Here is a 25,944-nt window from a genome sequence, read left to right on the forward strand (position 1 = left end):
CCCATCAAACTTCTCAACATCAAGTTTCTGCATTGTCGACGCGATTCTTTTCTCAACCAGACTTCAAGAAAATTGACCTGCGAGGAACCTCCCTACTCACAAACCGGGCTCTGATACCACTTGTTGATGCTTTGATACCACTTGTAGTTCCTCGATAATCAAATACCGAATGAAAATGCAGAAACGGTCTCCGGTGAGCGACATGACAAAAATAAGAAAAAATAAAGAAAAGAAAGATCGAAAGAAAGAACAAAGAAGAAGAAGACACAGAGAGATTTACGAGTTCGGATCGATCTTTGAGGATTATCCTATGTCTCGGAAGAAGGAATCCTTTATTCACAATGAGTTATAGAGAAGAGAACAACCACACGAGTACAAGCTCGATTATAGATCAACAAATGGCAGAAAAACAATCTTGGCGCTTAAAGAAACGTATGTTCCTTAAATAACATACTTGATGACCTTGGCTCCCTATGAAAAAGACTGAAAAGCCCCTCAATTCTTTTAATAAGACCCCAACAAAAAACACCATGTTCCTTTCCTCCTAACACCATGTTCCTTTCATCCTAAACCTCTCAGACATTCGAGCACTTCAAAGAATTTGTGCATTCTCAACTTCCAGGCATTCCAGCCCTTTTTTCATCAAACTTGCCTTACTCAGCCCTGTTTCCATTAGGCATGTCGGCTCTTCCTTCTGGTAGGTTGACCCTTCAGCAAATCACCCGTCAACAGATCTACACACCTTGTCATAGGTCATCACCTCGTCTGACCATTTGCGAGGTTATCCATTGGTCATCTGATCTCTCTCTTTTTTTTTTTGTCCAAAAATTCTAAATATTTTTACAAAAATTTGAGCATCAGCCCTTCATTTCTAAATGATAAGTTTAACTTCAAATCATAATCTAATCTACTTTAATAGAATTTAATAAATAGAAAATAGATAGAGAATAGGTGAAAGGCGGAAGAATCGCATAAAGTTTGCTAGAAAATCTTTATAACAATAGAAATTATATTTAAAGAAATATAATACTAATGATAGACACAAAACAAAAAACCATACAAAATATCTTTTAAATATCCAATGATACCTTTAGATATCCAATATGACTCTTTAATGATCTTAATTTTAATGCACCCAATCAATTCTCCTCGTTTTGAAGCCTAAATTTCATGCTCAACGAATTTGGCTGGTGTTACAAATCAATATATCACTTTCATTCTGCAAATATTTACTAGTTTAGACCTAACTAACATAAACTCTGCAACCAAAGGTGGCATATTCATGGTTTCCGGTGACGTTGTTCTTCAATACGTGCAAAATATGGTTTTTTTTTTTCGGACTTTAACTGATTTTTTAAAGTTAGCTTTACCGACATTGCTGATAAGCTAGCATTTTTGTTTGCAGATTTGGTCTTTAATGGTGCTCATTTCCCTGGTTGTTAAATGATCTTTAGCTCCCTATTTGTTCTTTTTTTTTTTTTTTCTCTCCTTTTAAAAAAGAAAATCAATTCGAAGTGCTTCAAATGCTGTGATCAGAATTATTGGAAAAACAAAATGTAAATCTCAAAATGGGAATTTGTTTTCTTATTTTGCACTGGTACGCAGATGCATTGCAGTTGAAAAGATTTCAACTTGGAGATACACCAGTGAGCAGTGGCGCATGCATGTTGCAGCAACTCCTACCATGGAAGCAAGAGCTACAGACAAGAACGACGTCGTTTAGTTTTACGCATAGTCAACTATATATATGCATATACCCTCTCCTGACTTCGAGTCCGGTCAAAACCCTCTTCTAGTTTTGGGTGGTAATAAGCAGTTAGGTCTTTGGGTTCCAGTCACGGTTTTAGCAATGGCGGATTCTGAGGAGAAGGTGGTTGCCGTGATCATGGTCGGTGGACCCACCAAAGGTACTGGAGTTACAATTTCTTGTTATTCAGATTCGTTTGATTTTTATGCTAAGAAAAATAAAGAACTCTCGGGCAGGTACTAGATTTAGGCCTCTTTCATTCAATACTCCAAAACCCTTGTTCCCTTTGGCTGGGCAACCTATGGTTCACCATCATATTTCTGCTTGTAAAAGGGTTAGTAACAGAATTTTTCTCAATTTCCTTTTTCTCTTGTCTGTGGTTTTGATTATTATTTTTCTTTTTTTCTTTTTTGTGTGTGTGTGTTTGCATTAGATTCCAAATTTGGCTCGAATTTTCCTAATTGGATTCTATGAGGAGCGGGAATTTACTTTATATGTGTCTTCAATATCTAATGAACTCAAAGTACCTGTAAGGTACTTCATTTTTATATTCAGTATGCTATATTTCAAATTATCTAATGGTTTATGGAGTTTTCTTTTTGATGGGTAATTTAGTTTAGTTTCTTGTTGATTGGTGTTACTCTAGATACTTGAAGGAGGACAAACCACATGGTTCTGCTGGTGGTCTTTATTATTTTAGAGACGTAATCATGGAAGATAGTCCGGTTTGATCTTTGCACTTGTTCATTCTTGAGTACTGTTTTTGTTTGTTTTTATTTTTTTGGGTTTGATTAGAATCTTTTTTTTTTTTTTTTTTTTGTGATCATCAATTCAAGGAGAATAATCCTTTTTTTTTTTTATGGTGTTTTCCCTTGTCTTTTGTGTTTATTGCCTTCAATTATGCTGTGCAGTCGCATATCTTTCTGTTGAATTGTGATGTTTGCTGTAGTTTTCCTCTGCCAGATATGCTTGGTAAGTTTTTCACTTTGTATGGTTTGTTTATGGTTATAATTGTATTCTCTAAATAATGTGGTCGCACTTGCTCCTCAACTTTTGGCTTTTATGGGATTTTATTTTGTTCACTTCTGGCTTCTTCTTCTTTTTTTTTTTTTTTTTTTTTTTTTTTTTTTTTTTTTTCTTCCATTTTCAGAGGCACATAAAAAGTACGGTGGGATTGGAACAATGCTAGTAATCAAGGTTGGTGGAAGATCTGCATATCTATTGCAATCTGATGCATTTCTCTCCATCCTAAATCACGCAATCACTTTTCTTTTTCTAAATCCATTTTATTTTTCTGAAAATTTATTTGATGATGTGTTTGTTTTTATCTTGCCCAGGTTTCTGCTGAATCAGCGAACCAATTTGGTGAATTGGTTGCTGATACAACCACTAAAGAGCTGTTGCATTATATAGAGAAACCAGAGACTTTTGTATGTGCATGATTTTGCTTTTCCATTAGCATAATGTGAAGTACCTTGGATCCGAGTAGTATTATTGATTTTTTTTTTTCTGTTCATGCTTCCTCTTATGTAAATGTATTTTTAAAATGAAGGTAAGTGATTTGATAAACTGCGGTGTCTACGTCTTCACCCCGGAGATCTTTACTGCGATTCAAGGTGTCTCCAATAATCGAGAAGACAGAGGTTGATCTTTATCTTTTACAGGCTTTAGTATTTATCCTTTCATGCTTGTCAATAAATTGATGCCTATGAAGTTGCATGAGAGAAAAAATGGGTTTCCTTTTCCTTAATGCTGTGCTGGTGTTTGATGTTTGATTGAAGTTGCTCTCTCTTGAGCTGCACAAGACATAGTAGTGACTGTGTCGATCACAGATTTCATCTTCTTTGCAGCAAGCAATTATTCCTTCTAATTTTTTTTTCTTTCACGATATACTTGTTATTTCAAGCTTTCATTTGATCTGTAACATGTTGATATTGCTCCAAGAAAAAAAATTGCTTCCTGTGCAGTGCAAGTCTTCAGTTTTCTCTTTTTTGGCTGATAAACCCTAAACCTAAATGAAACCTTTTGTATGCATTGATGATTAGAACAAGAACAACACAAAGGATCAAGAGAAACAAATTCTCAATACACAAAGGAAGAGAAACTAGTTCTCTAAATCTTTATTAGTTATCAATAATGATCATAGTAATAAGCTCTAAGAAAAATACTTAAGTTACATAAGTATTTATAGACTGAAAATCCTACTACTATTATGAGTAGGAACCCAAAACCATAAAATATGAAAGTGATACTAAATATGAATCCTAAACAAACTTAACTAGGAAAATAATAATAAATCTTATTAAATTTGGGTCAGTTCTAACTCACCCCAAAAGCTAGTTTAAGGGGAGGAGCCCCTATGGCCCATATAAGGGGCACATTACCCCTTTCCACAACCGATGTGGGATTCAACACACCCCTCATACTCAGAATTTTTACTGGTGCGTGACATATTTATGGGAGGTCCAACATCGGATGGGGAGGTTCTGATACCAGCCCAATTTTAACATGGTATCAGAGCCTCCCCATCCGATGTTGGGCCTCCCATAAATATGTCACACACCAGTAAAAATTCTGGCCGTGAAGGGTGTGTTGAATCCCACATCAGTTGTGGAAAGGGGTAACATGCCCTTTGTATGGGCCATACACTCCTCCCCCTTGAGCTAGCTTTTAGGGTGAGTTAGACCTTACCCAAATTTAACAAACCTAATAAGATTGCTAATAATAATAATAATAATAATAATAGAATTCCTAAGTAATATATTTCCAAGCTTCTTGATTCTACAATAAATGATAAATCAAGACAATCCCTAAATCTATTCTTCTTGGACTGAATTTCGTGATGTGGTAAGGTGTTATGTCATTTATATTTCGTCATATGCAGTATCATATAGTTTGCAGGTTTTGATTGGTTTACATGATGTTCCCTATGGAGGGATATCATATCATGTCAGTAACTAACTTATAGTTCATTAATTACAGCAAATCTACTTCGTGTATCCAGCTTTGAGGGCCTTCAGTCTGTAACAAGGTTGAGTTCTTCTGCTGGTTTTGAAATAAAATTTCTTCAATGCTTTCCTCTAGACTTTTTCTTGTGAATACACAAGTGAATTGCATGATAATTTGTTGCAACTGTGAGATTCAAGTTTTTTTTTTTGGAATCCAAGCTGTCTGACATGTTTTCTTATAATATTTTGGTCATATCCTATGTGGAGCATCAAGTGCTCCAGTATAAAGGGTCATGAGTTGATAGGAACTGGGAGAATGATAAAGAAAAAGGGATTTTGATGAGAGAAGGAAATAGATAATTTATTGCAGAATAATAGTCCAATTCGAGAAGGACCCACTCTCTAATTTCAAGTCTTTCGACGATTGACAAAATCAGATGCAGAAAAGAAAAGTTACTGGTCTATATATACTAGGTATTATTATAACTAAAAACTAAGAAATATGTGCACATTCCCACCGCTATGGCATCAGACTTCCACCATCTCAACTAGTGCACTTTCCTTGTCATCCGGGAGGAATGGGTCCAGCTGAAACAAACAATTGAAACTGAACTGATCTTCATCTCTATCAAGTGCTTTGTTTTTCCTATGAGAATAGACACGTAGAGGAGGACATGGATCAATACTTTCCCCCTGGTAAGACGACTTGTCCTCAAGTCAAAAGGAAGGGAACTGCCCAACAAGCAAGTCATAATATTCCCATGTTTCTTCTTCAACAGGATGACCCACTTGCGAGACAAGGAGCTCCAAAGTAGGGACACCAGCCTCCTTAACCCAAGGATGAGCCAACACAGAAGCAGGAAAGAGATCAATTTCCCAATCAAATGTGATGGATCTCATCCAAAAGAGGGTCAGGATAGGGTATGTGTATATTAGCTTGGTTTCTATTTGCTCTGCGTACCCTTTTATTCTCTTTTTCTTTTGTCGTTTTGTGACATGTAACCGTCACCCTGCTACCTGTGCTGTTATTATGCAGGACCGTACCTATGAACGTACGGTTCTCCCTCCATTGTCAGACGGCTATTTAATTCATTTCGATGTCTATCTTAGCATGATCTCGAATGTGTCGTGGGCTTAGCTAGGAGTGAGCTGTATTCGGTTCAAACCAAAAAAATCGACTGAATCGAATTAATTTGAAAATTCGGTTCGGTTTTTAATTCATTTTGATTCGGTTCGATTTTTAATTTCAAAAATTTTGATTATTTTGGTTCGGTTTGGTTTTGATTAGAAAAAAAATAAAAAAAATAAAAAAACGAACCGAACCGATTAATGATAATAATATATTATTTTCAATAATATAGAGAGATTAGATCATATTAAGGTTAAAATATTCCAATTAAATTTTAAAATTCTAAAAATAAAGTATAAAAAATAAAAAATTTATTAAAAATTCAAACTGATCAAACCAATTTGAATCAGACCAGTTCGGTTTGATTCTCTAAACAAAATCGGTTCGGTTCGATTTTTATAAATATCAAAATTTTGATTTTTGGTTTATTCGGTTCAGTCTGGTTTTGAATCGAACCGACCGAATGCTCACTTCTAGGCTTAGTTGATCGACCGAACCGGGTCTTTTTCTGTTGGGCTCAGGTCCTATCCAGTTAGGCCCGTTGGTATGAGTCTTGGGCCGACCTCCTGAGAATGAATCAATACTTTGGGCTGTAGCAGGGGTCAAGCCTGGCTTTTCTGTCATGAGCCTGACCGCGGTTTTGGTGTTCGAGGCCCACAGGTTATCAAAATGTGATAGGCAAGGGAACTGGAGGTGTAGAAGGAAGTTGGTTACTAGCTGGATGCAGCAATGACACATGAAAAAATGAGGATATAGCTTTTTAAACTGTCTTTTAGCAAGGGACTTTTGCTGATAAGGCTGAATCTTCAGAAAGACCGAGTTTCCCACATTAAAAGACAGCTCACGATGCTTTGCATCAGCTTGAGACTTCATGCAGGTTTGCGCCTTCTACAAATTATGATGAAGAAGCTTCAGTATATCATCTCGGGTGATTAATTGGTGTTCAAGATTTGCAATCAAGGTCTCTCTCGAAACATAAAGATAAAGAGGTGGCGGTTCACATCCATAGACAATGTTAAATGGAGTTGTACCTGTCAAAGTATGGAAACCTGTATTATAAGAATATTTTGCCCAAGGTATAAAGGTGTTCCATTTCGTTGGTTGTTCTTGAGCAAGCCAACGCAGGTAAGCTTCAAGATAATTGTTCACCACTTCTGTTTGACCATCAGTTTGGGGATGATGGTGCTCATTTTCAATTGAGTTCTGCATAACTGGAAGAGTTCTTGTCAAAAGTTGCTCATAAAGATAACATCTCAATTGGAAACTATGGAGCGTGGTATGCCGTGTAGATGCACAATATCCCTGCAAAAATGCTCAGCCACAATTTTGGCTGTAAAAGGGTGAGCCAGTGGAATAAATTGTGCATACTTGCTAAGGCGATCCTCCACAACTAGAACTGTATCAAAGTGGGAAGAGGGAGGAAGCCCGACGATGAAATCAAGGGAGATATCTTTCCAAACTCAATTAGGAATCGGCAACAGTTGGAGTAGACCTGCTGGAGATAAAGCTTCATACTTATGTTGTTGGCACTGCAAGCAATTCTGGACATGGTGTCTAACGTCTTGTTTGATATTGGGCTAAAATAATTGCGTTGAAAGTCGTTTCAAAGTCTTCAAATATCCTCCATGACCACTGATTGGTGTGTTATGGGATTCAAAGAGTATCTTCTTTTTCAAAGGTGCATTGTCAGGAATCACAAATCGATTTTTGTAGTAAAGCTTTTGACCGGCCACAGAAAAACAGGAAAAGATGAAGGATCACAAGAGCTTGCATGATGTCTCGAGTATAAGGATCGATTTTAAGAGCCTCTTGCAAGTCTGTCAAGTCCGAGCTAAAAGGAAGGGCCAATGCCAGGAAATCAGCTAAATGGGGTCTGTGAGAGAGAACATCGGCACCTTTGTTCTCCTTCCCTGCCTTATCAATAATTGAAAAATCATAAGGCATCAATTTCATTAATAATCGTTGTTATTCTGTGGTTGTAACTCGCTGGTCCAACAAATATTTCAGAGTGTAATGACCTGTCTTGTTGAAGAAGTGCCTATCCAAAAGATAATGCCTCCACTTTTGCAAAGCTAATACCAAAGCAAGTAATTCTCTGTCATATGCCGATTTTAATCTGTTTAGAGAAGGAGAAACTCTTACTAAAATATGCGATAGGATGCTCAATTTGCAATAGGATAGCTCCCACTCCTTCGGAAGATGCATCGCACTCTAATGCGAATGGTTGCAAAAAATCCGGTAGATGCAATATTGGAACGGAGGTCAAAGCTTGCTTAAGCTATTGAAAGTCTCCTCTGCTGCTGGGTTCCAATGGAATCCATTCTTCTTGGTAAGTGTTATAAGTTATAGAAAGTAAATATGTTAATATAGGAAGTAAATATTGATAGATGGGTCAGTTGCTTAATCTTAGGGATTGTATAATCATAGGCTTGATTTTCCTTCCTGTTTAGTTACCGTCTCTCATGTATAAATAGGTTGTAATCTCTATTGTGATATACAACAAATATTATCTTTCTACATGGTATCAGAGCCTTTCTCGTAGAGATTTTTTTTTCTCTTTTCTCTCTCGTAAAGTTTTAAAATTTTTTTTGGAGACTTAGGGCTCCGTTCATTTGGGTTATCCATAAAGGGTAACATTTGGATCTCACTATCGCTGGAGTCGCCACACCGACCCCTTGTCAGATTTGAGGTTTGTTTGCCGTTCAGGTGTTGGGTGGAGGTGTTTTATTTGGTACTGTTCATCGGCACTGTTCACGGTACTGTTCATCGGCACTGTTCACGCCGGGTACTGTTTTCTGATTCTGTGTTTCTTTTGTTGCTATCATTTTGGGTTGGTTGTCCTTATGGCTGAAGTTAAAACCACCACCGTAACTGATGTGATTCCTATGATGACTAAAATCACGGAACACAAATTGAATGGATCTTCTGATTAGGGAATTTTGATATCTGCAGATGAGTATGCATAATTCATCCAATACCAGGCATCTATAAAATCCTCTAATTCCTCCTCTATCACTGCAATTGCGGAGTCAGGTAACTCTACTGCATGTCTTGTGTCTTCATCCTCCAAATGGGTTATTGATTATGGTGCTTCCGATCATATGTCAGGTAATTCTACCCTTCTGTCCAATCTTGAGTCTCATACATCGCCTTCTTATGTTACTCTTGCTAATGGCACTAAATCGTCTGTCATGGGTTCTGGTCATGTCAACTTAACCCCTTCTCTTTCTGTATCATCTGTGTTATGTCTCCCTAAGTTCGCATTTAATTTGCTTTCCGTGAGTAAACTCACTCGTGCATTGAATTGTTGTGTCTCATTCTTTCCTGATCACTGTGTTTTTCAAGATCTTTCGACGAAGCAGATTATTGGTAGAGGAAGTGAGTCAGAGGGTCTTTCCGTCTTGGATCAGCAACTACCTCGATCTCCTCGATCTCTGGTATGCTCCATGCATTTAACACCTTTTGATGTTCATTGTCGTTTAGGGCATCCTTCTCTCTCGGTTTTGAAGAAGTTATATCCACAGTTTCATTCTTTGTCTATTCTAGATTGTGCGTCTTGTCAATTTGCCAAACATCATCGTTTACCTACACTGTCTCGAGTCAATAAACAGGCTTCGTCTCCCTTTGAGTTAGTCCATTCAGATATTTGGGGTCCTTGTCCTGTTGTGTCTAAGTCTGGCTTTAAGTATTTTGTTACTTTTGTTGATGATTTCTCTCGTACTACTTGGTTATTTTTAATGAAGAGTCGTTCAGAATTATTTTCTATTTTTTGTGCATTTTATGCTGAAATCCAAACCCAATTCAATACTTCCATCCGTATATTGCAAAGTGATAATGCTAAAGAGTATCTCTCTGGGGAATTTCAATCTTATTTGTTACAAAAAGAGATTCTTCATCAGTCCTCTTGTGTTGCCACTCCTTCACAAAATGGAGTTGCTGAAAGAAAAAATCAACATCTTCTTGAAGTAGCCAGAGCCCTCTTATTCCAAATGAAGGTACCTAAATGTTTTTGGGCTGATGCTGTATCCACTGCTTGTTTTTTGATCAATCGCACGCCTTCCTCCGTCCTTCATGGTGATATCCCTTATAACATTTTATTTCCCACTAAATCTTTGTTTCCTATTGAGCCACGTATCTTTGGTTGTACTTGTTTTGTTCGTGATGTTCGTCCACGGGTTACTAAATTAGATCCCAAATCACTCAAATGTGTCTTCCTTGGCTACTCTCGACGTTAGAAAGGGTATCGTTGTTTTTCTCCTGATCTGAATCGGTATCTTGTGTCTGCGGATGTAACATTCTTTGAGTTCACTCCGTTTTTTTCGCCATCATCTGTTTATAACACCCAGGAGGAGGAAGATGACCTCTTGTTATATACTGTTCGCTCTTTGTCTCCTCAGATTACTCCTACACCTTTCGCTCATGTGCCAGGTCGACCTCCCATCTTTCATGTGTATTCCAGACGTTTAGAGGACTCTGACTCCGTTCCGCTACCCGCTTCTTCGTCGACCGATCCTGCTCCTACTGATTCTTCATTGTCTGATTTGGATTTGCCCATTGCTCTTCGCAAAGGTAAACGTACTTGCACTTATCCTATTTCATCTTGTGTCTCTTATGATCAATTATCCTCCTCTTTTCGTTGTTTTGTCACTGCTTTAGATTCTATTTCAATTCCCAAAACTGTTATTGAGGCTTTGTCCCATCCTGGTTGGCGTGCTGCAATGGAAGAGGAAATGATGGCCCTTGACACTAATGGTACTTGGGAGTTGATGTCCTTGCCCTCAGGAAAGCGGGCTATTGGGTGCAAATGGGTGTTTGCAGTGAAAGTAAATCCTGATGGATCTATTGCTCGTCTCAAGGCCCGTTTAGTGGCCAAAGGTTATGCACAAACTTATGGAGTTGACTATTCTGATACATTCTCCCCAGTTGCGAAGCTCGCATCTGTCCGATTGTTTATTTCCTTGGCGGCTACTCATGATTGGCCTTTGCATCAACTGGATATTAAAAATGCTTTTCTTCATGGTGATCTTCAGGAGGAGGTTTATATTGAGCAACCACCTGGTTTTGTTGCTCAGGGGGAGTCAGGTAAGGTTTGTAGACTTCAAAAATCGCTTTATGGCTTGAAACAGAGTCCTCGGGCATGGTTTGGCAGGTTTAGTGAGGTGGTCCAACAATTTGGAATGAAGATGAGTAAGTGTGATCACTCAGTGTTTTATAGAAATTCTGATAGTGGAGTAATTCTGCTTGTAGTATATGTGGATGATATCATTATCACAGGAAGTGACATTGCTGGCATCACATCCCTAAAAGAATTTCTTAAAACACAGTTTCATACAAAGGATTTGGGTTCCTTGAAATATTTCTTGGGAATCGAAGTTATGCGGTGTAAGAAAGGCATCTTCTTGTCTCAAAGAAAATATGTTCTTGATTTGTTGGCAGAAACAGGAAAATTGGGTGCTAAGCCTTGTAGTGCCCCAATGACCCCTAACCTTCAACTTATCACAGAAGACAGTGAGCTATTTGCAGATCCTGGAAGGTATAAAAGATTAGTTGGCAAGCTGAATTATTTGACGGTCACTCGTCCTGATATTGCATATTCAGTGAGTGTGGTAAGTCAGTTTATGTCTTTTCCTACTGTTGCCCAGTGGGATGCTCTGGGACAGATTCTTTGTTACCTTAAAGGGGCCCCAGGGCGAGGCCTATTCTATGGTAACCATGGGCACTCAAATATTGAATGCTTTTGTGATGCTGATTGGGCAGGCTCGAAAGTTGATAGGAGGTCAATTACTAGGTATTGTGTTTTTGTGGGAGGTAACTTGGTCTCATGGAAAAGTAAGAAGCAAAATGTGGTCTCCCGTTCTAGTGCTGAATCTGAATATCGAGCTATGGCACAAGCTGTTTGTGAAATCTTGTGGGTACGTCAACTGTTGGAAGAAGTTGGGTTCATAAATTCAGTGCCTGCTAAGTTGTGGTGTGATAATCAAGCAGCTATCCACATTGCCTCCAATCCAGTATTTCACGAGAGGACTAAACACATCGAGATTGATTGTCATTTTGTTCGTGAAAAGGTCCAACAAAAGATAATATCAACAGGACATATCCGAACTGGAGAACAATTAGGAAATATTTTCACTAAAGCTCTAAATGGGACTCGAGTTGATTATATATGTAACAAGTTGGGCATGATTAACATTTATGATCCAACTTGAGGGGGAGTGTTATAAGTTATAGAAAGTAAATATGTTAATATAGGAAGTAAATATTGATAGATGGGTCAGTTGCATAATCTTAGGGATTGTATAATCATAGGCTTGATTTTCCTTCCTGTTTAGTTACCGTCTCTCATGTATAAATAGGTTGTAATCTCTATTGTGATATACAACAAATATTATCTTTCTACAATAAGATTTGTGAGGGGACATGCAATCAACCCATAATTTTGGACAAACCGGCGATAGTACCCTGTCAAGCTTAAAAACCGTCTTAATTCCTTAATATTGGTGGGTGTCGGCCATGACTGCACAACTTGAATTTTATCTTGATCAATTTGGACACCTTGGGCAGTCACCACGTGACCCAAAAAGTTAATATGAAATTGGCCAAAGTTGCACTCGGACGCCTTGGCACAGAACTGGTTGTTGCTAAGAAGATCCAAAGCCATTTGAGGATAATGTGTGTTGCTCCATATCTTTGCTGTAAATTAAAATGTCATAAAAAAGACAAGAATAAATTTTCGTAGATAAGGTTGGAAAAAATTATTCATAGTAGCTTGAAAAGTAGATAGAGCTTTGGTAAGACTAAAGGGCATGATAATAAATTCATAATGCCTCGAGTGCATTCTAAAGGCAGTTTTGGCTACATCATCGGGGTAACCCATATTTGGTGATAGAAGAACGCAAGTTAATCTTCGAAAAAACTGTGGCTCCATGTAACTTATCTATTAACTCATCAATGTTAGAATTAGATATTTATTTGGTATGGTAATCTTGTTTAAGAAGCGATAGTCGATACACATTTGCCAGGTATTATCCTTTATCTTGACTAAAAGGACAGAGCTAGCAAAAGGACTAGAGCCTTATCGAATGAAGCCGTTAGCTAATAGGTCGGATACTTGCTTTTCGATCTCCGTTTTCTGGGCATAAGGGTATGGATAAAGGCGTATATTTGGAGGATGAGCATTGGGAAGAAGTGGAATGGAATGAAAGTGTGAACGAAAAGGTGGTAAGGTGTGTGGTTTTTGGAATACGGTTTGGTATTTGGTAAGTATGGGTTGGAGAGGTGAGGGTAGATTTCTTGGATTCCCAGCATCAACTGTTAAGCACTATAATGTAGCTGAGGTTTGTGTTTTTGGAGGCACACCTTGTAATTTATACTTTTGCCTACCAATGGAAAATATGAGGAACATCTCATTCCAATTGGCTTGCATGATATTGAGGGAGGCCAACTACTGGATACCCAAAACCAGATCTGCACCACCGATTGAAAATGGGTAGTAGTCTTGTGTGATTGTCAATCTTGGTAGCTGTACTTCAACATTGCGGCAAATCCGATTACATCGAATGATGTTGCCGTTGCTAATTTGAACTCTAGAGGGGGACACGAACTGCACCATCAAACTTAGCTCTTCAATAATTGTATCAACCACAAAGTTGTGGGTTGACCCACTGTCAACAAGAATTAGGATTTCCTTGGAGTTAATAATCCCCTTGAGCTTCATGATAGTGGCATTAGTTTTGCGTAATATGGCATGGAAACTAATTACTCCCAAGTCATGTTGTTGGGAGTTGTCGTCATTGTCAATTAATTTTTCTTCTGGTACAACGTCTTGTTTTATTAGCAACTTCTAGGAGTGAGAAAACTTTTGGTTTGCATTGATATCCTGGGCCATACTTCTCATTGCACTTAAAGCATAGTCCTCTAGCGAGGTTGGACTGCCTTTCAGTATCCTAATTTTGGGCCATGTTGTTTGTAATTGGATGTTGAGAATGTTGAATCCCACATCGGTTGTGGAAAGGGTAATGTGCCCCTTATACGAGCCATAGGCAATCCTCCCCCTTGAGCTAGCTTTTGGGGTGAGTTAGGCCTGACCCAAATTTAACATGGTATCAGAGCCTCCCATCCGATGTTGGGCGCCCCATAAAATGTGCCACGCACCAGTTAAAAAAATCTGGGCGTGAGGGAGTGTGTTGAATCCCACATCGGTTGTGGAAAAGGTAATGTGCCCCTTATACGAGCCATAGGCAATCCTCCCCCTTGAGCTAGCTTTTGAGGTGAGTCAAGCCTGGCCCAAATTTAATAGAGAAGATGTCGCAATTTGAGAGGATGGTACCTGGCTTTCACATGGAAGAGGTCGAGCTGATTGAGTCACTAGGTTAGGCTTAGTTGAATTGGTCCAATTTAGCCCTTTACCCCGTCGTGTTGGGTCTAGTTTGGACTCAAATTCCAGAGCTAGACTCATGGCCTTGTAAACAGAGCGTGACTTGTGGATGCAGACATTTGCTGTCAGTTCCTCCTTTGACCCATTGAGAAAAACACCTAGTAACACTGGTCCGGCCAATTGGATACTCAAGCCGATTGTTTTGCAAATTCTCGGCGGTGGACAGTACTAGTTTGCTTGACATTGCAAAGGTACTCATCAGAATTTGGAATTCAACTGGTCTGTAATTCTCTTGTAGAGCTTGCACCAACTCATCCCAATAAAGAATGACATGTTCAGAGTTGAGCCTAGAGATTTTACACCTTCAAGGTACATTCTCGGCAATGTGAACCTTGAAATCTTCTGAAGTTTGATAATACTGAAAATATTTTTTGCCTTTGAGAACTCAGCCTCGTGAATTGCCTCCTTTAAATTTGGGAAATTCGATTTTGGTATGGGGACAATGAGATGGGTTTCTTCTCCACCTCGGGTTGTTGGCATCATCGTCTTCTGCATCAGACCGGTTGGCGTGTCTCATGTCTCGAAGGCCGGAGTTGGCTTCTTTCCCCTTGCCTCTGTTGTCACTGGTTGGGTTTGAGGAAGGTTGAGGGTTGGTGTTGAATTGAGCTTTCAAGGCAGCGACATAGCTTTGAGGGCTTCCATGGCTTCCAATCGTGAAGCTATGGCAGCAAGTTGGGTGGCTATGGGGTCAATGGTGTTGTTAGGCGAGGATGGGCAAGTGTGGATTATGAGGGCTGGTTGGGTGTGGGGAGTAGGGGGGGTTGCAAGTTCCTTGTACCATCTTTGATTTCCAGCAATGGAACCAATGATAGGAACAGGGAGGATGATAAAGTAAAAGGGATTTTGATGAAAGAAGGAAATAGATAATTTATTGCAGAATAATAGTCCAATTTGAGGACCCACTCTCCAATTTCAAGTCTTTGGACAATTGACAAAAATCAGATGCAGAAAAGAAAAGTTACTGGTCTATATATACCTGGTATTATTATAACTAAAAACTAAGAAACAGATGTACATTCCCTCCACTATGGCATCAGACTTCCACTATCTCAACTAGTCCACTTTCCTCGTCATTTGGGAGGAATGGGTCTAGCTGAAACAAACAATTGAAACTGAATTGATCTTCATATCTATCACGTGCTTTGTTTTCCTTCGAGAATAGATAAATAGTGGAGGACATGCATCATGAGTTACCGGTGAATGGAATGACAAGGAAAGGGAAAGGGGGAAACCTAAAATAACATGGAGGGATTGGTATCACAAAATATTGATGCAGAATTGGTTTCAAGAAAACTGAATGGTGACAACTGACAACAGATCCATCAAGCGAACCCAAACTAGTTTGGATTAAGGCTTAAACCTAAAATAAAATGGAGGGAAGTGGTTTTGTAAAATATTGATGCAGAATTGGTTTCAAGAAAACTGAACGGTGACAACAGATTCAAAGAATGAACCCAAACTTGTCTGGATTAAGGCTTAGTTGTTATTGTTGTTACTGTTGTAATGTGTTTTCCTACTCTCTGACAGATGCACACACTGCACTAAATCTGTTTTTCCATACATTTCTTGATGTTAAAAACTGCAGCTTACATGGAAACATTTTTCTCTGCAGACCCAGTCTTCCTACAGATTTTGTAAGGTTAGATCAAGACATTTTGTCACCTCTTGCTGGAAAGAAGATGCTGTATACATATGAGACCATGGACTTCTGGGAACAAATAAAGACTCCTGGGTAGAGTATTGTTTTATTCACTCTTTTGGCTTAAAGATTTAAACCTTGGCCCCTATATCTGCCTCAACTAAATTTCTTGTTAATGATGCAGGATGTCTTTGAAATGTTCGGCTTTATTTCTTTCCATGTATCAATTTACCTCTCCTCATCTTTTGGCCACTGGAGATGGAACGAGGAGCGCTAGCATTGTTGGTGATGTTTATATCCATCCATCAGCAAAAGTGCATCCAACTGCAAAGGTCTTCTGTTTTTACCCAACATACAATAGCATATCAATATAATTTTATAAATGTATGCAAATGGTCATGCCATATTTTGCTCTACTCTTGGCTTTCAGCTCCTATAATTTTATCTGTAGCCTCCTATCAAAATTGTTCTCCCTTCTAAAGATGTCCCATGCTTTCCGTCTTGATTGCCATATCTGGCCTCATTTATATTCAGTGGCTTTGTATAGCGTATATTCATGCCTAGGAACTGGTCCACAGCCCCAAAGCCTTTGTATTGTGTGCAGCATAATAACTTATCTTTGCAGAACTGTTATAAAGTCTCTTTTCACAGTTATATCTTTCTACCATGGTTTTTATTAATTATGTTTCTTCTGGCTAGTTAGCCTCTATCGCTTTGGTCACTAAACTCTGAAATTTAGAACATCTATTATATTGTAGTTTATTTTGGGTTGGAATTAATATTTTATGGCAAGAAATGTCCGTCAATGTTTAGTGTCATAGGATGTTTGAAGTTTGTTTCTAAGAGACCAATTCTAAGAAAGAAATCACTTAAGTGATCTTTTTTCAGCACCTTTCCGTTCTTTATTCATCTGTATTTTTTTGTTTTCTTCTTGTTTTTTGGGCTACAGATTGGCCCCAATGTCTCTGTTTCAGCAAATGTCCGAGTGGGAGCAGGAGTGAGGCTTATAAGTTGCATCATTTTAGATGATGTTGAAATTCAGGTGTGGAACTGAATCCTGTAATAAAATCCAAACAAGATTTTATTTTATTTTTTTTTTGGAAACTGCCAAATGGCTGTATTTTTTTTTCCCTGATAGGAAAATGCAGTCGTTATGCATTCTATTATTGGCTGGAAATCATCTCTAGGAAGATGGTCAAGAGTCCAGGCAAGTCCATTAATGAGATTATGAATTTCTTCTTTACTTTTAGTTTTCTTTACTAGTAATTGATGAAATAATATGTAATCTTGTAAAAAATAAATTTAGTTAAGTGCTAAAAACTTACTAATAAATCAGAAACTTGATTCAGAAAATCAGAAATCACTTTCCTCCTCCTTTTCCCAATTTTATCCCGAATTTGGAATTCCTCCAAACTTTGGAGAAAAATTATGGAGATGAGTAATCTTATCCGACAAACTCAACCCCTAGCAGCTACATAAAGTAGAATATTTTATTATGGCTGACTACAGTTAAATTAACTGTTCAGGCCAACGGCGACTACAACACGAAGCTTGGAATAACAATCCTAGGTACTTGTTCATACTCTGTAATTTGCATCTGTTGTGGGAATCTCCAGCGCTTTGGAACAAATCTTAGTGTTGTTATCTTGTGCAGGGGAAGCTGTGACAGTTGAAGATGAAGTAGTTGTTACTAACTGTATCGTTCTTCCAAATAAGATCATTAGTGGTAGTGTGCAAGAGGAGATCATCTTATAAAAATGAAGAGATTTCCCAAGTTGCAGCCCTTAAATTTTTGGATTTTTGTTAATTTCCTTCATGAAGTGGAGGTCTGCAGAGATGGGGAGGGAACTCCTTTCTGCTTTGAGAGCATAATTTTACTTTTCTTGTTTGGTATACAAGCAATACAGATTCTTTTAATAACATTTTTATATTTTAAGTTGAAATTTGGGTCAAATAATATTACTGAAGTAAAATATTTTATTTTTTTACAATTAAAATTAAATAATAAAAAATAATTTATTTTATTAAAAAAAATTTTTTAATAAAAATTCTAATATTTTTTTATTCTATAATTTTTATCCATCTTTTATTTTTTTTAAATTATTATCAATTTTTTTAAATTATAATAATATATAAATTAACTATTATAATTCTATTTAATTGAATTTTATTTTTAAAAATTTTTTTTAAAACCTCTCACATAATTTTTAATGAAAAAAATAAATAAATTTTAAATACAAATTATCTTTCATAAACAAATAACGTCTAAACTCCGAAATTTCATTTCAATGGCCTGCAAAACAAGTTTGCTTAAAACGTTCATAAACTTAATATATTTATTTAAATAAAATTATTTAACTTTAAATTTATCATCTCAAATCTAAAACTCATTTATAAATATTAAAATTTATAAATGAGTTAAGTTATTTGTAAACTATTTAAGACTTTTAATTTAATTGAAACGAGCTAAATCAAACTGTTTATATTCAGCTCAAACTATATATATAGAAAAGAAATTAAGAAAAAAGACTCGGACAAATAAAACAAGAAATTTTCAAAGCTCAACTAATAGCTTCCTTTACTTCCCCCCTGCCAAACCCCAATTCAAGATGCTGGTGGTCTTCCACCGACAGACAACAGTCTTGCCCTTCAACATTCAATGTCAGCCCCCACCCCCACCGTGTCTTTGAAGTGGTCAGATATTGCATGAGTTTGGCGTTAGACAGATAATTACTCCTGAATTCTAAGCTTTGAGTTATATTGACAAATGACAGTGGGCCATCTGAAAATCACTGCTTGCAATTAACCCCACACTATCATCATCCTCAGGTTGAATAAGCAAGTTGACATTTTCGGTTTACTGGCGCAGCCGCAACTCCAGCTTGTATGCTTGTATTTCCATAGGAGAGATTACTACATGTCCGTCCTGGGATACATCTCCAACCTGCTCAGCATAACCTAGCATTTCCACATCATCGTGCAGAAGGTTTAAAGAAGTTGCTCTTGCATTCAACACTTCAAGCCCCTTGAACATTTTGAAAAGATTTAAAGGCTCATCTGCAAGAGTAGTGCACTGCGATCTAGCCTTCCGACAAAACGAAGTATCCCAATGTCGCCTCTGTAAGATTAAAACAAACCTAGATTCATCTGTCAGCAGCTGTGAATATTTTGCTGGCCTGGGAACTTTAAAATTAACTATGTGCAAGTCGCATGGTAATTGAGCAGCTAAAGGAGAAAAGTATCTTGGGGGTGGCTGCACAGATAATTCTTGAGGGTCCTTTGCGATAAATGCATGTAGAGGATAGTTCAAATGAGCTCCAACACAATGCGAGAGAAGCGAAGGACTCAGGGGAAGAGGATTGGAAACAGGATCTGAAGTGGAGGAAATGTTGGACTCAACAAGAATGTGGAAGATCACATTCATCGGACGGTTATCCATCACTCCTTGTCCAAGACCACGTCCATCATCCTTTACCAAACGGCGGTCAAGCATAATCTCCAACCATCCATCTTTAAGGCTAGCCACACCCAACGACTGTCTAGAATGGACAGAAAATCTCTGGCCATTGGATCCTTGCAAGAAAGCTAGAGAGGGCATAGGATAGTAATTCCCCTGCAACGGGATCTTACTATAAGTTTCTCTCCTACTCATCTGAAAGCCATTTAAATCAGAATAGAAGATCCTTTTATTATCAAGATCAGTCTTGTATCTAACTATCAATTCCCTGTCATTAAATTCCTTGCCTAGAAGCTCAACATGATATTCTTTCTCAACGATAAACTCTTGAATAGTCCCATCTCCACTGTAAATTCTAGTACCATGGGAGATGGGTGTCCGCTCCCATGCTGTTTTAGGATAAACAAACACTTCCTGCATTAGTAGGCCTTCGGAGATCACCATGTTCCCACCTGCCTCAACGATAGGCTGAGCATCACCGTCAGGTTTAAACAGGTAGGCCCCACTTTCTGGACTAGTGTACATACCTATTTCCTCATCCACAACAATCTTTGAACCATTTTTTTGGCTAATCCTGTGCAACAAACCATGCTGGACATCAAAGGTGAGAGTTTGATGTTGATTGTGGATTTCAGCAAAGTCGCCTTCTACTTTAGAGCAAACATATGGACTGGGGCAAGAAAAAGAATTTGACACTGAGTACTTTAATTTTGCTGGTATGGCTTTTTCACATCCAGCAAGACCATTGGCAATATAATATGTTTGCAACCCCAAGGCAGGAACAGAAGCTTTCCAGTGGACGCGATGCCTCCCAGTAAAAATCTTGCTCCTGTCATGCTGCAGTTCAGGAGAAACTTGACTTTGAACACAAGTCCAGTTTGAGTCCAAAACAGTAACATCTGGCCTGTTAACTACAACCATCACCACCTCTTCTCTAGTTTGCTCCAAAGAATTGAAAAGAATAACCGATTGCCATGTCCCTTCATGTGCACTAATTGCCTTATGCACAGGCTGAACATCATACTTGGATCTCACTTGTCCTGCCTCAAACTGGGATGGGTTATGATCAGATTTTTCATGGCGGATACCAAGAAGAACTTCAATAGCTTTAGACATGAAAAACTGCAAGTCTTGCAACGAAGTATGCATCCGAATTCCATAATCACGAACAACATGATCCTTGGCAGTACCAGTAACCCCGTCATGGTGTTGAAAAAGTGCTAAATTCCTCCTGGCAGCAGTCAACTTATAGCCAAATCCTGTGGCCAACTTTTCACATTGTACTCGCTGACAATAACCAAGTAACAAAGCCATCATCATTTCAGTAGCACGAAGAGTTTGCTCTAGTACCCGATCAACAGCCTTGAAGAAAGGCCTTGAAACATAATAGCCACTCCAGTAGTCTCGTTGCCTATCAGCATAAGTAAAGAAGTCACCAGACAGGGATGGAAAACCTACAATCTGAGCGGAGCCAACCTCGCCAGGAAGAGAATAATTTATTCTATCAGCCTCCTCACGAAGAGTTTGGAAGTAATCTTCCAGAGTACCGAATTTGGCCTCTGCATTTAGACTAGGATTAGAGTTGATATAATCAAACAACTTCTGGTAATTCCTAAACTGAGCCTCTGCTTCAGCAACACTGACATAACGAAAATCATCTCCCAGAGGAATAAGGAGAGTATTAGTCCGGTATAGTGTTGATTTCTTCCTGTATTGATCTAGTAATACTTGAGCCCTTTCATGTACATTTTCTGGGCTGGTCTCCACTGGATGCTCTCCCCATGGGCACATCTCATAAAAAAAGCCGTGTACTCGAGCAAAATCAAACTGACAACATATAGCAGGCTCTGGCCCACAAGTATGAGGGATATCATATGAATAGAAGGGCATCATGTGCACAAAAATATCAGTCGTTTCCTCAGCATCCCAACTTTGGCGCCATGTGTACTCTAAATTCTTTTTCAGAGCAAGTTCCTTCTTTACCTCATAATGAGTCCTCTGAATAAGCATGTTCTCGAAACCCATACGGCGGAGAAGATATGCCATGGTAGCTGAGTAGCCAAATGGATCTATTGCCCAAGAATTTTTAGGAACAACACCAATGTTGTCGTTCAACCACATATTCCCCTCTGCAATCTGACAATGAAGTTCCAAGAAAACATTGTTATGCACCCAAAACACATGAATTCTAACCTGCTAACCAGCTCATAAACGAAATGCAAAAATATGCATCACAGGTAAAATTAAATGAATCAAGTCACTAAAAAATATGAGGGGATTTTTTATTAGTGGATAACATCAGAAGATATATAACATGCAAAAAGCCAAGTAAAAAGAGCAAAAAACTTAGCACAGTTTAAAAGAAAATGCTGCACACTACAAGCTCAGCAAAAAAAGAATAAAAAAATAAAATAAAAGAGTGGTGAAGGGAGATGTTCATGAGGAGCTCAGTTTATCATATCTTACATGTAAAAGATTTAGTTTAGCATCTAACATTCCCACTTGTAATCTTTTCCCTAAAATTGCAGGTGACCTTCCATGGACCTACTAGGCACATTGCTGAACTAGATAAAATTCCTTATTTATTGTTATTCTCCTTTCTACGTTTATTATTCTAATCTCTGTGTGTAAGTGCTGCATGGATTATCTTCCACATGCCTAAGATTACCAAAGAAAATTAATCACACAAAATAACCCCATTGATGCTATTTAATGTTCAACAAGTTTATATCTGTTAATGTTACTTGAAAAGCACAAGCCAAATCTATTATGGAATTGAATTCACATGTTAACTCCCATGGTTCACTATAATCCTCTGATTCAATAGGACAAAGCTCCAAATCTAAAATGCATCCTGCCACTGATAAAGTTAGGACTAAACGACTTGATTAAAGTAACCACCTAGTTCATCCAAGTAAAGGGAGAGATTCCAGAATATACCTGTTCAATTATGGCAAAGTAATGTGAATTGGCCTACATCAAGAAAAGAACCAAATATTGGTCATTAAAGATCTCAAATGCATGATTAGGTAATATTGGAAAAACAATTTCAAAGAGTGAGTGGCATAGAAAACTATAACATAAATTTGAATCAAGATATTGGAGTATCAAGCTATCCATAGCCGTAGGAGCCATAAACTACACAACCCCCAAGGGTGCGGGGAAAATAAAAGAACCAAGTTAAAAATGGACAAGTAAGTACTTTGGCAGAAATAAATAGAAAAGTGGTCTATGCAATTATCAGCTTATAAAATACCTCATCATTCATAACCCAACCACCTCCAACAATTTCTAACTGGCCATTCTTCACTAAACTGGCAAACGATTCTCTTTTTTCATCCGTTGCATCTCTCCACCATCTCTCCAGATAAGACATTTCCTCCCATATGAACTTCCGCCGAACATCCTTAAAAAAATAAAATTACATAAAAAGTTACAGTAGCTCAAAACAATCTTCCAAAATTTACTCCAAACACACTCATTCCACACTTGTGTTATTTTTCCAATAAGGTGTCTAGACAAAAAATGAAATATAAAACAACAAAAATACTCATTGATCATGCCCCTTAGACTACACAAATTTCAAATCTTTCCAAAAAAGAAAATTCAAGGAGCTGATAGAATCCCATTCCTTGATTCTTGTTTTCGACTTAAAACAGAAGTGACAAACAAATTTACATGATGCAAAAAGATTGTAGATTAACATGAAAAAATGTTAGAGCTGGCTACAAGGGATGCTGATAGGTAAGAACAGGATGTAAGTCTGAAGACAGAACGTTGAAAAAGAATGAGACATGACCTGGAAGTTGTTGGGAATCTATACATGCAAAGTTACATTATATATTATAGACACAAATATCTTTAGTTTCTAACCATATTTTCATCAATATTTTGATCAATCTATATTTTCAGAAGCATGGTATATAGAGACACGTACACACACGCACACACCCAAATTGACATTAAACACCTTTCAACCAGTACATATTGCAGCTCACAGCTTAAATGTCAGCAGCAAGAATTTGGAAATCACAAGTTCAATGCACCAAGTGCAAAGTAAGCCAGCAGAAGAAGATGTATAAATAGCCCAGAAAGATAAGCATCTAGCAACTACCGTCCAAAGTTAATTTTGAGGAAAAATAAAAAGAGAGAAAGAAAAAGAAAGCTTATTAACATATAGAAGTTGCATCTCAATCTCAAGAATCTGAGGTTGAAACCCTAGCAAAATGGAACACATAAATTCCAAAGGAAAGCAGTGCAGAACCCTACAAGGAATATTGAAAGGTGCAACAAAAACAAAAGGAAGTGTCAAAAGAAAAAGGCAAGAATTGCATGGCTGCAAGCAGATGAGAAAACAATTAAATATGTTTGCCAGATGCAAATAGTTCAACATAGAAAGCAATGTAAAATGTAAGTGATAGAGAAAAGGAGTGGCTTTAGCCTACTTCAAGTTATTTACAAAACAAGGTAATTGACAGATGATGAGTTGAATGAATCCCGACATGAAGCACCAAAAATGCAGATAAAGCAGGCTGAATTCCAAATCCACCCATTAAATAGTCCAGACCAAAGGTATGGCACCTTTTTCCCAAAAAACTAATCAAACACCACAAGCACAGTAATCAGATTTTTAAAAAAAAATTAAAAAAAAAAAAAAAACATTAATTGTCAATGCCATATTTCTAGCAGAAAAATTAATGGCTCCATTCTGTTGGCTTTATTTTCCCTCTAATAGGGAAAAATAAAGAGTAGAATAACTTGATCAGATAGAATTTGCAGTTTGGTCTTCAGCAAGCACTAAGAGCATCTGGTAGTCTTTTCGGAGCTGGAAAATTAGAATAGCACCCAAACTGATTTTGGAAGATATATTACGCTAAAGAGATGGGTTTTCGGCATGGAAACTGATTCAGTGAGGGAGCTAGAAATTATAAACAAATAAATAAAGGCACATAAAAAAGCAGATGAGTGGGTTGTAAGGATAAAGGAACTTTGGTATACACTATCCAAATTGCTTGGAACCAATCATTGCTATTATATATTTGGAGACCTACCTGGTTTAAGTCCTGTTCTTCCACATTTAATAAAATACTTTTGCTATATTGACAAAAAAAATAATAAATCCTTTGTAACACAAGGAGTTCATTAGAACAAGAAAATGAGCAATCAATGCAAAACGCATTCCATTTTTTGTATGCATAATTTCAAATCCAAATTCCATACATCTATTGAGAAAACTTGAAATTTAAGAAGCAAAATCAACCAAATTCCAACCCGAGAAAGAAGAAGAAAAATTCCCCAATATTTCTAACATAGATAGCCCAACATTTCCATTTATAATACCGAACATGAGTATCACATTTTTACTGCTTATAATAGAAAGTTTTCGGAATTCTCACCAAATCTACGCGCTCCACCTTAACATCATATGAGCAAAAAAAAAAAAACAACGGGAAAGAGAATCATTTACCTTAGAAAGGGTTGCCACAATTGTATCGAGGATGTGCCTGGATTGCCTCGCATAATACTCATCAACAGTCAATTTCCACCCAGGATCATTATGCGAATGAGGCACCACAAACACCTTCAACTTCTCAGTATCCCATTCATTGCCTTTATAGTTCACTCTCCACCCTTGCTTCCATGGCCCGCCATCCACATCCAAGAATTCGATCTTATCATACAAACCCTTTGTAGTTATATCCACTACAGCCCCAGAAATGGCATCTTTGTTGTCGTTGTCTTTTTGGGGATTTCGATGTATCGTCTTGCGAGGCTTGAAAAGGCGAAAAGTGGGTTTGGGTCTGGATTTGAAGGGAGATGAAAAAGGCTTAGGGATGCCAAAGTGGAAGATGGTGATGAGAAGGAAGATGAGAGAGATCGAGAGAGCTATAGTGAAGAAGTTAGTAAATAAGAAATTGATAAGAGCCGTCCGCCTGCGAGACCTTCTTTGAGGAACCTTTGGTTTGGGGGAGGAGGAGGAGGAGGAGGAGGGGAGGAGTGATTGAGCCCAGGTGGTGCCGGCTCCTCCACCTCCACCTCCACGGCGACCAATGTAAGAGGAGAAAGGCATGTTTGGTTAGTGGGGTGGTCTTGTTCTCCTCAGATATCGCTAAGGGTAGGCATTGTTGATTAAAGGGCGACGAGATCTAAGCAGGAAGACAAACGAAAAAAATAAAAATAAGACTTTGAATATTTTGAGGGTAGAGTCCTGTAAGTCAAGCCTGGAATTTTCATCACATCGATTCACTCAGTAATTGGACCACCTTCCCTGTTTTGCACCATTTTCCTCTTCTATGCCCTTTAAAAAAGATCTTCCTAAGGCTACAAAGGTGGTGGTTTTATTATTATTATTATTAAAGATAACTATCAAATTAAGGGAGATTTCGCAGGGAGGTTTCATTTGACTCCAAGTTATTATCGATTAAAAAATATTGAATTTTATTTTTAAAATTATTATTAAAATATTAAAGCTATTATATTTCCATCTTAATATAAAATCATACTGAGAATCAAACTTTGAATTCTTTGATTTGTAGAAATTATATTTAAAATTAAATTTTAATACGATTTTAAATAATTTCGGTATATTT

At 37.7% G+C, this 25,944-nt stretch overlaps 2 protein-coding genes across 5 annotated transcripts; one reads left to right on the forward strand and one right to left on the reverse strand.

Annotated features, from left to right (window-relative positions):
- The first annotated feature begins 1,219 nt into the window (after positions 1 to 1,219).
- Positions 1,220 to 17,885, forward strand: LOC110602065 (mannose-1-phosphate guanyltransferase alpha). 4 transcript variants are annotated; one of them, XM_043951137.1, is made up of 15 exons: positions 1,554 to 1,907; positions 1,984 to 2,081; positions 2,181 to 2,281; positions 2,394 to 2,472; positions 2,659 to 2,719; positions 2,898 to 2,944; positions 3,085 to 3,177; positions 3,300 to 3,390; positions 4,730 to 4,778; positions 15,871 to 15,990; positions 16,082 to 16,229; positions 16,847 to 16,939; positions 17,036 to 17,104; positions 17,424 to 17,466; positions 17,552 to 17,885. In XM_043951137.1, the coding sequence occupies exons 1-15, from the start codon at positions 1,748 to 1,750 to the stop codon at positions 17,650 to 17,652; spliced, it is 1,353 nt and encodes a 450-aa protein (XP_043807072.1). In that variant the 5' UTR covers positions 1,554 to 1,747; the 3' UTR covers positions 17,653 to 17,885. The 4 variants fall into 4 exon arrangements, with proteins under 4 accessions (XP_043807073.1, XP_043807075.1, XP_043807072.1 ...); XM_043951141.1 differs by having other exon boundaries at positions 1,606 to 1,907; positions 1,971 to 2,081; XM_043951138.1 differs by lacking the exons at positions 16,847 to 16,939; positions 17,036 to 17,104 and adding an exon at positions 1,220 to 1,435 and having other exon boundaries at positions 1,606 to 1,907.
- Positions 17,886 to 18,297: 412 nt separating this feature from the next.
- LOC110601253 (alpha-mannosidase 2) lies at positions 18,298 to 25,629 on the reverse strand. Its single transcript, XM_021738319.2, has 4 exons — positions 24,822 to 25,629; positions 22,611 to 22,760; positions 22,295 to 22,327; positions 18,298 to 21,490 (listed from the first exon to the last, which is right to left on the reverse strand). Exons 1-4 carry the CDS (start codon positions 25,422 to 25,424, stop codon positions 18,755 to 18,757), a joined length of 3,522 nt encoding a protein of 1,173 aa, XP_021594011.1. The 5' UTR covers positions 25,425 to 25,629; the 3' UTR covers positions 18,298 to 18,754.
- Positions 25,630 to 25,944: the final 315 nt, after the last annotated feature.

Source organism: Manihot esculenta, chromosome 15, assembly GCF_001659605.2.
Source record: "Manihot esculenta cultivar AM560-2 chromosome 15, M.esculenta_v8, whole genome shotgun sequence".
Taxonomy (NCBI): Eukaryota; Viridiplantae; Streptophyta; class Magnoliopsida; order Malpighiales; family Euphorbiaceae; genus Manihot; species Manihot esculenta.

Coding starts and splice junctions, on each gene's coding strand:
- LOC110602065 (XM_043951137.1), top strand. CDS start 1,748: ATGCATATACCCTCTCCTGACTTCGAGTCCGGTCAAAACCCTCTTCTA. Junction 2,282..2,393: donor GAACTCAAAGTACCTGTAAG/GTACTTCATTTT, acceptor GTGTTACTCTAG/ATACTTGAAGGAGGACAAAC. Junction 15,991..16,081: donor GAACAAATAAAGACTCCTGG/GTAGAGTATTGT, acceptor TTAATGATGCAG/GATGTCTTTGAAATGTTCGG.
- LOC110601253 (XM_021738319.2), bottom strand. CDS start 25,424: ATGCCTTTCTCCTCTTACATTGGTCGCCGTGGAGGTGGAGGTGGAGGA. Junction 22,328..22,610: donor GTTGGGTTATGAATGATGAG/GTATTTTATAAG, acceptor TTCTTGATGTAG/GCCAATTCACATTACTTTGC. Junction 21,491..22,294: donor ACTTTGCCATAATTGAACAG/GTATATTCTGGA, acceptor CTTCATTGTCAG/ATTGCAGAGGGGAATATGTG.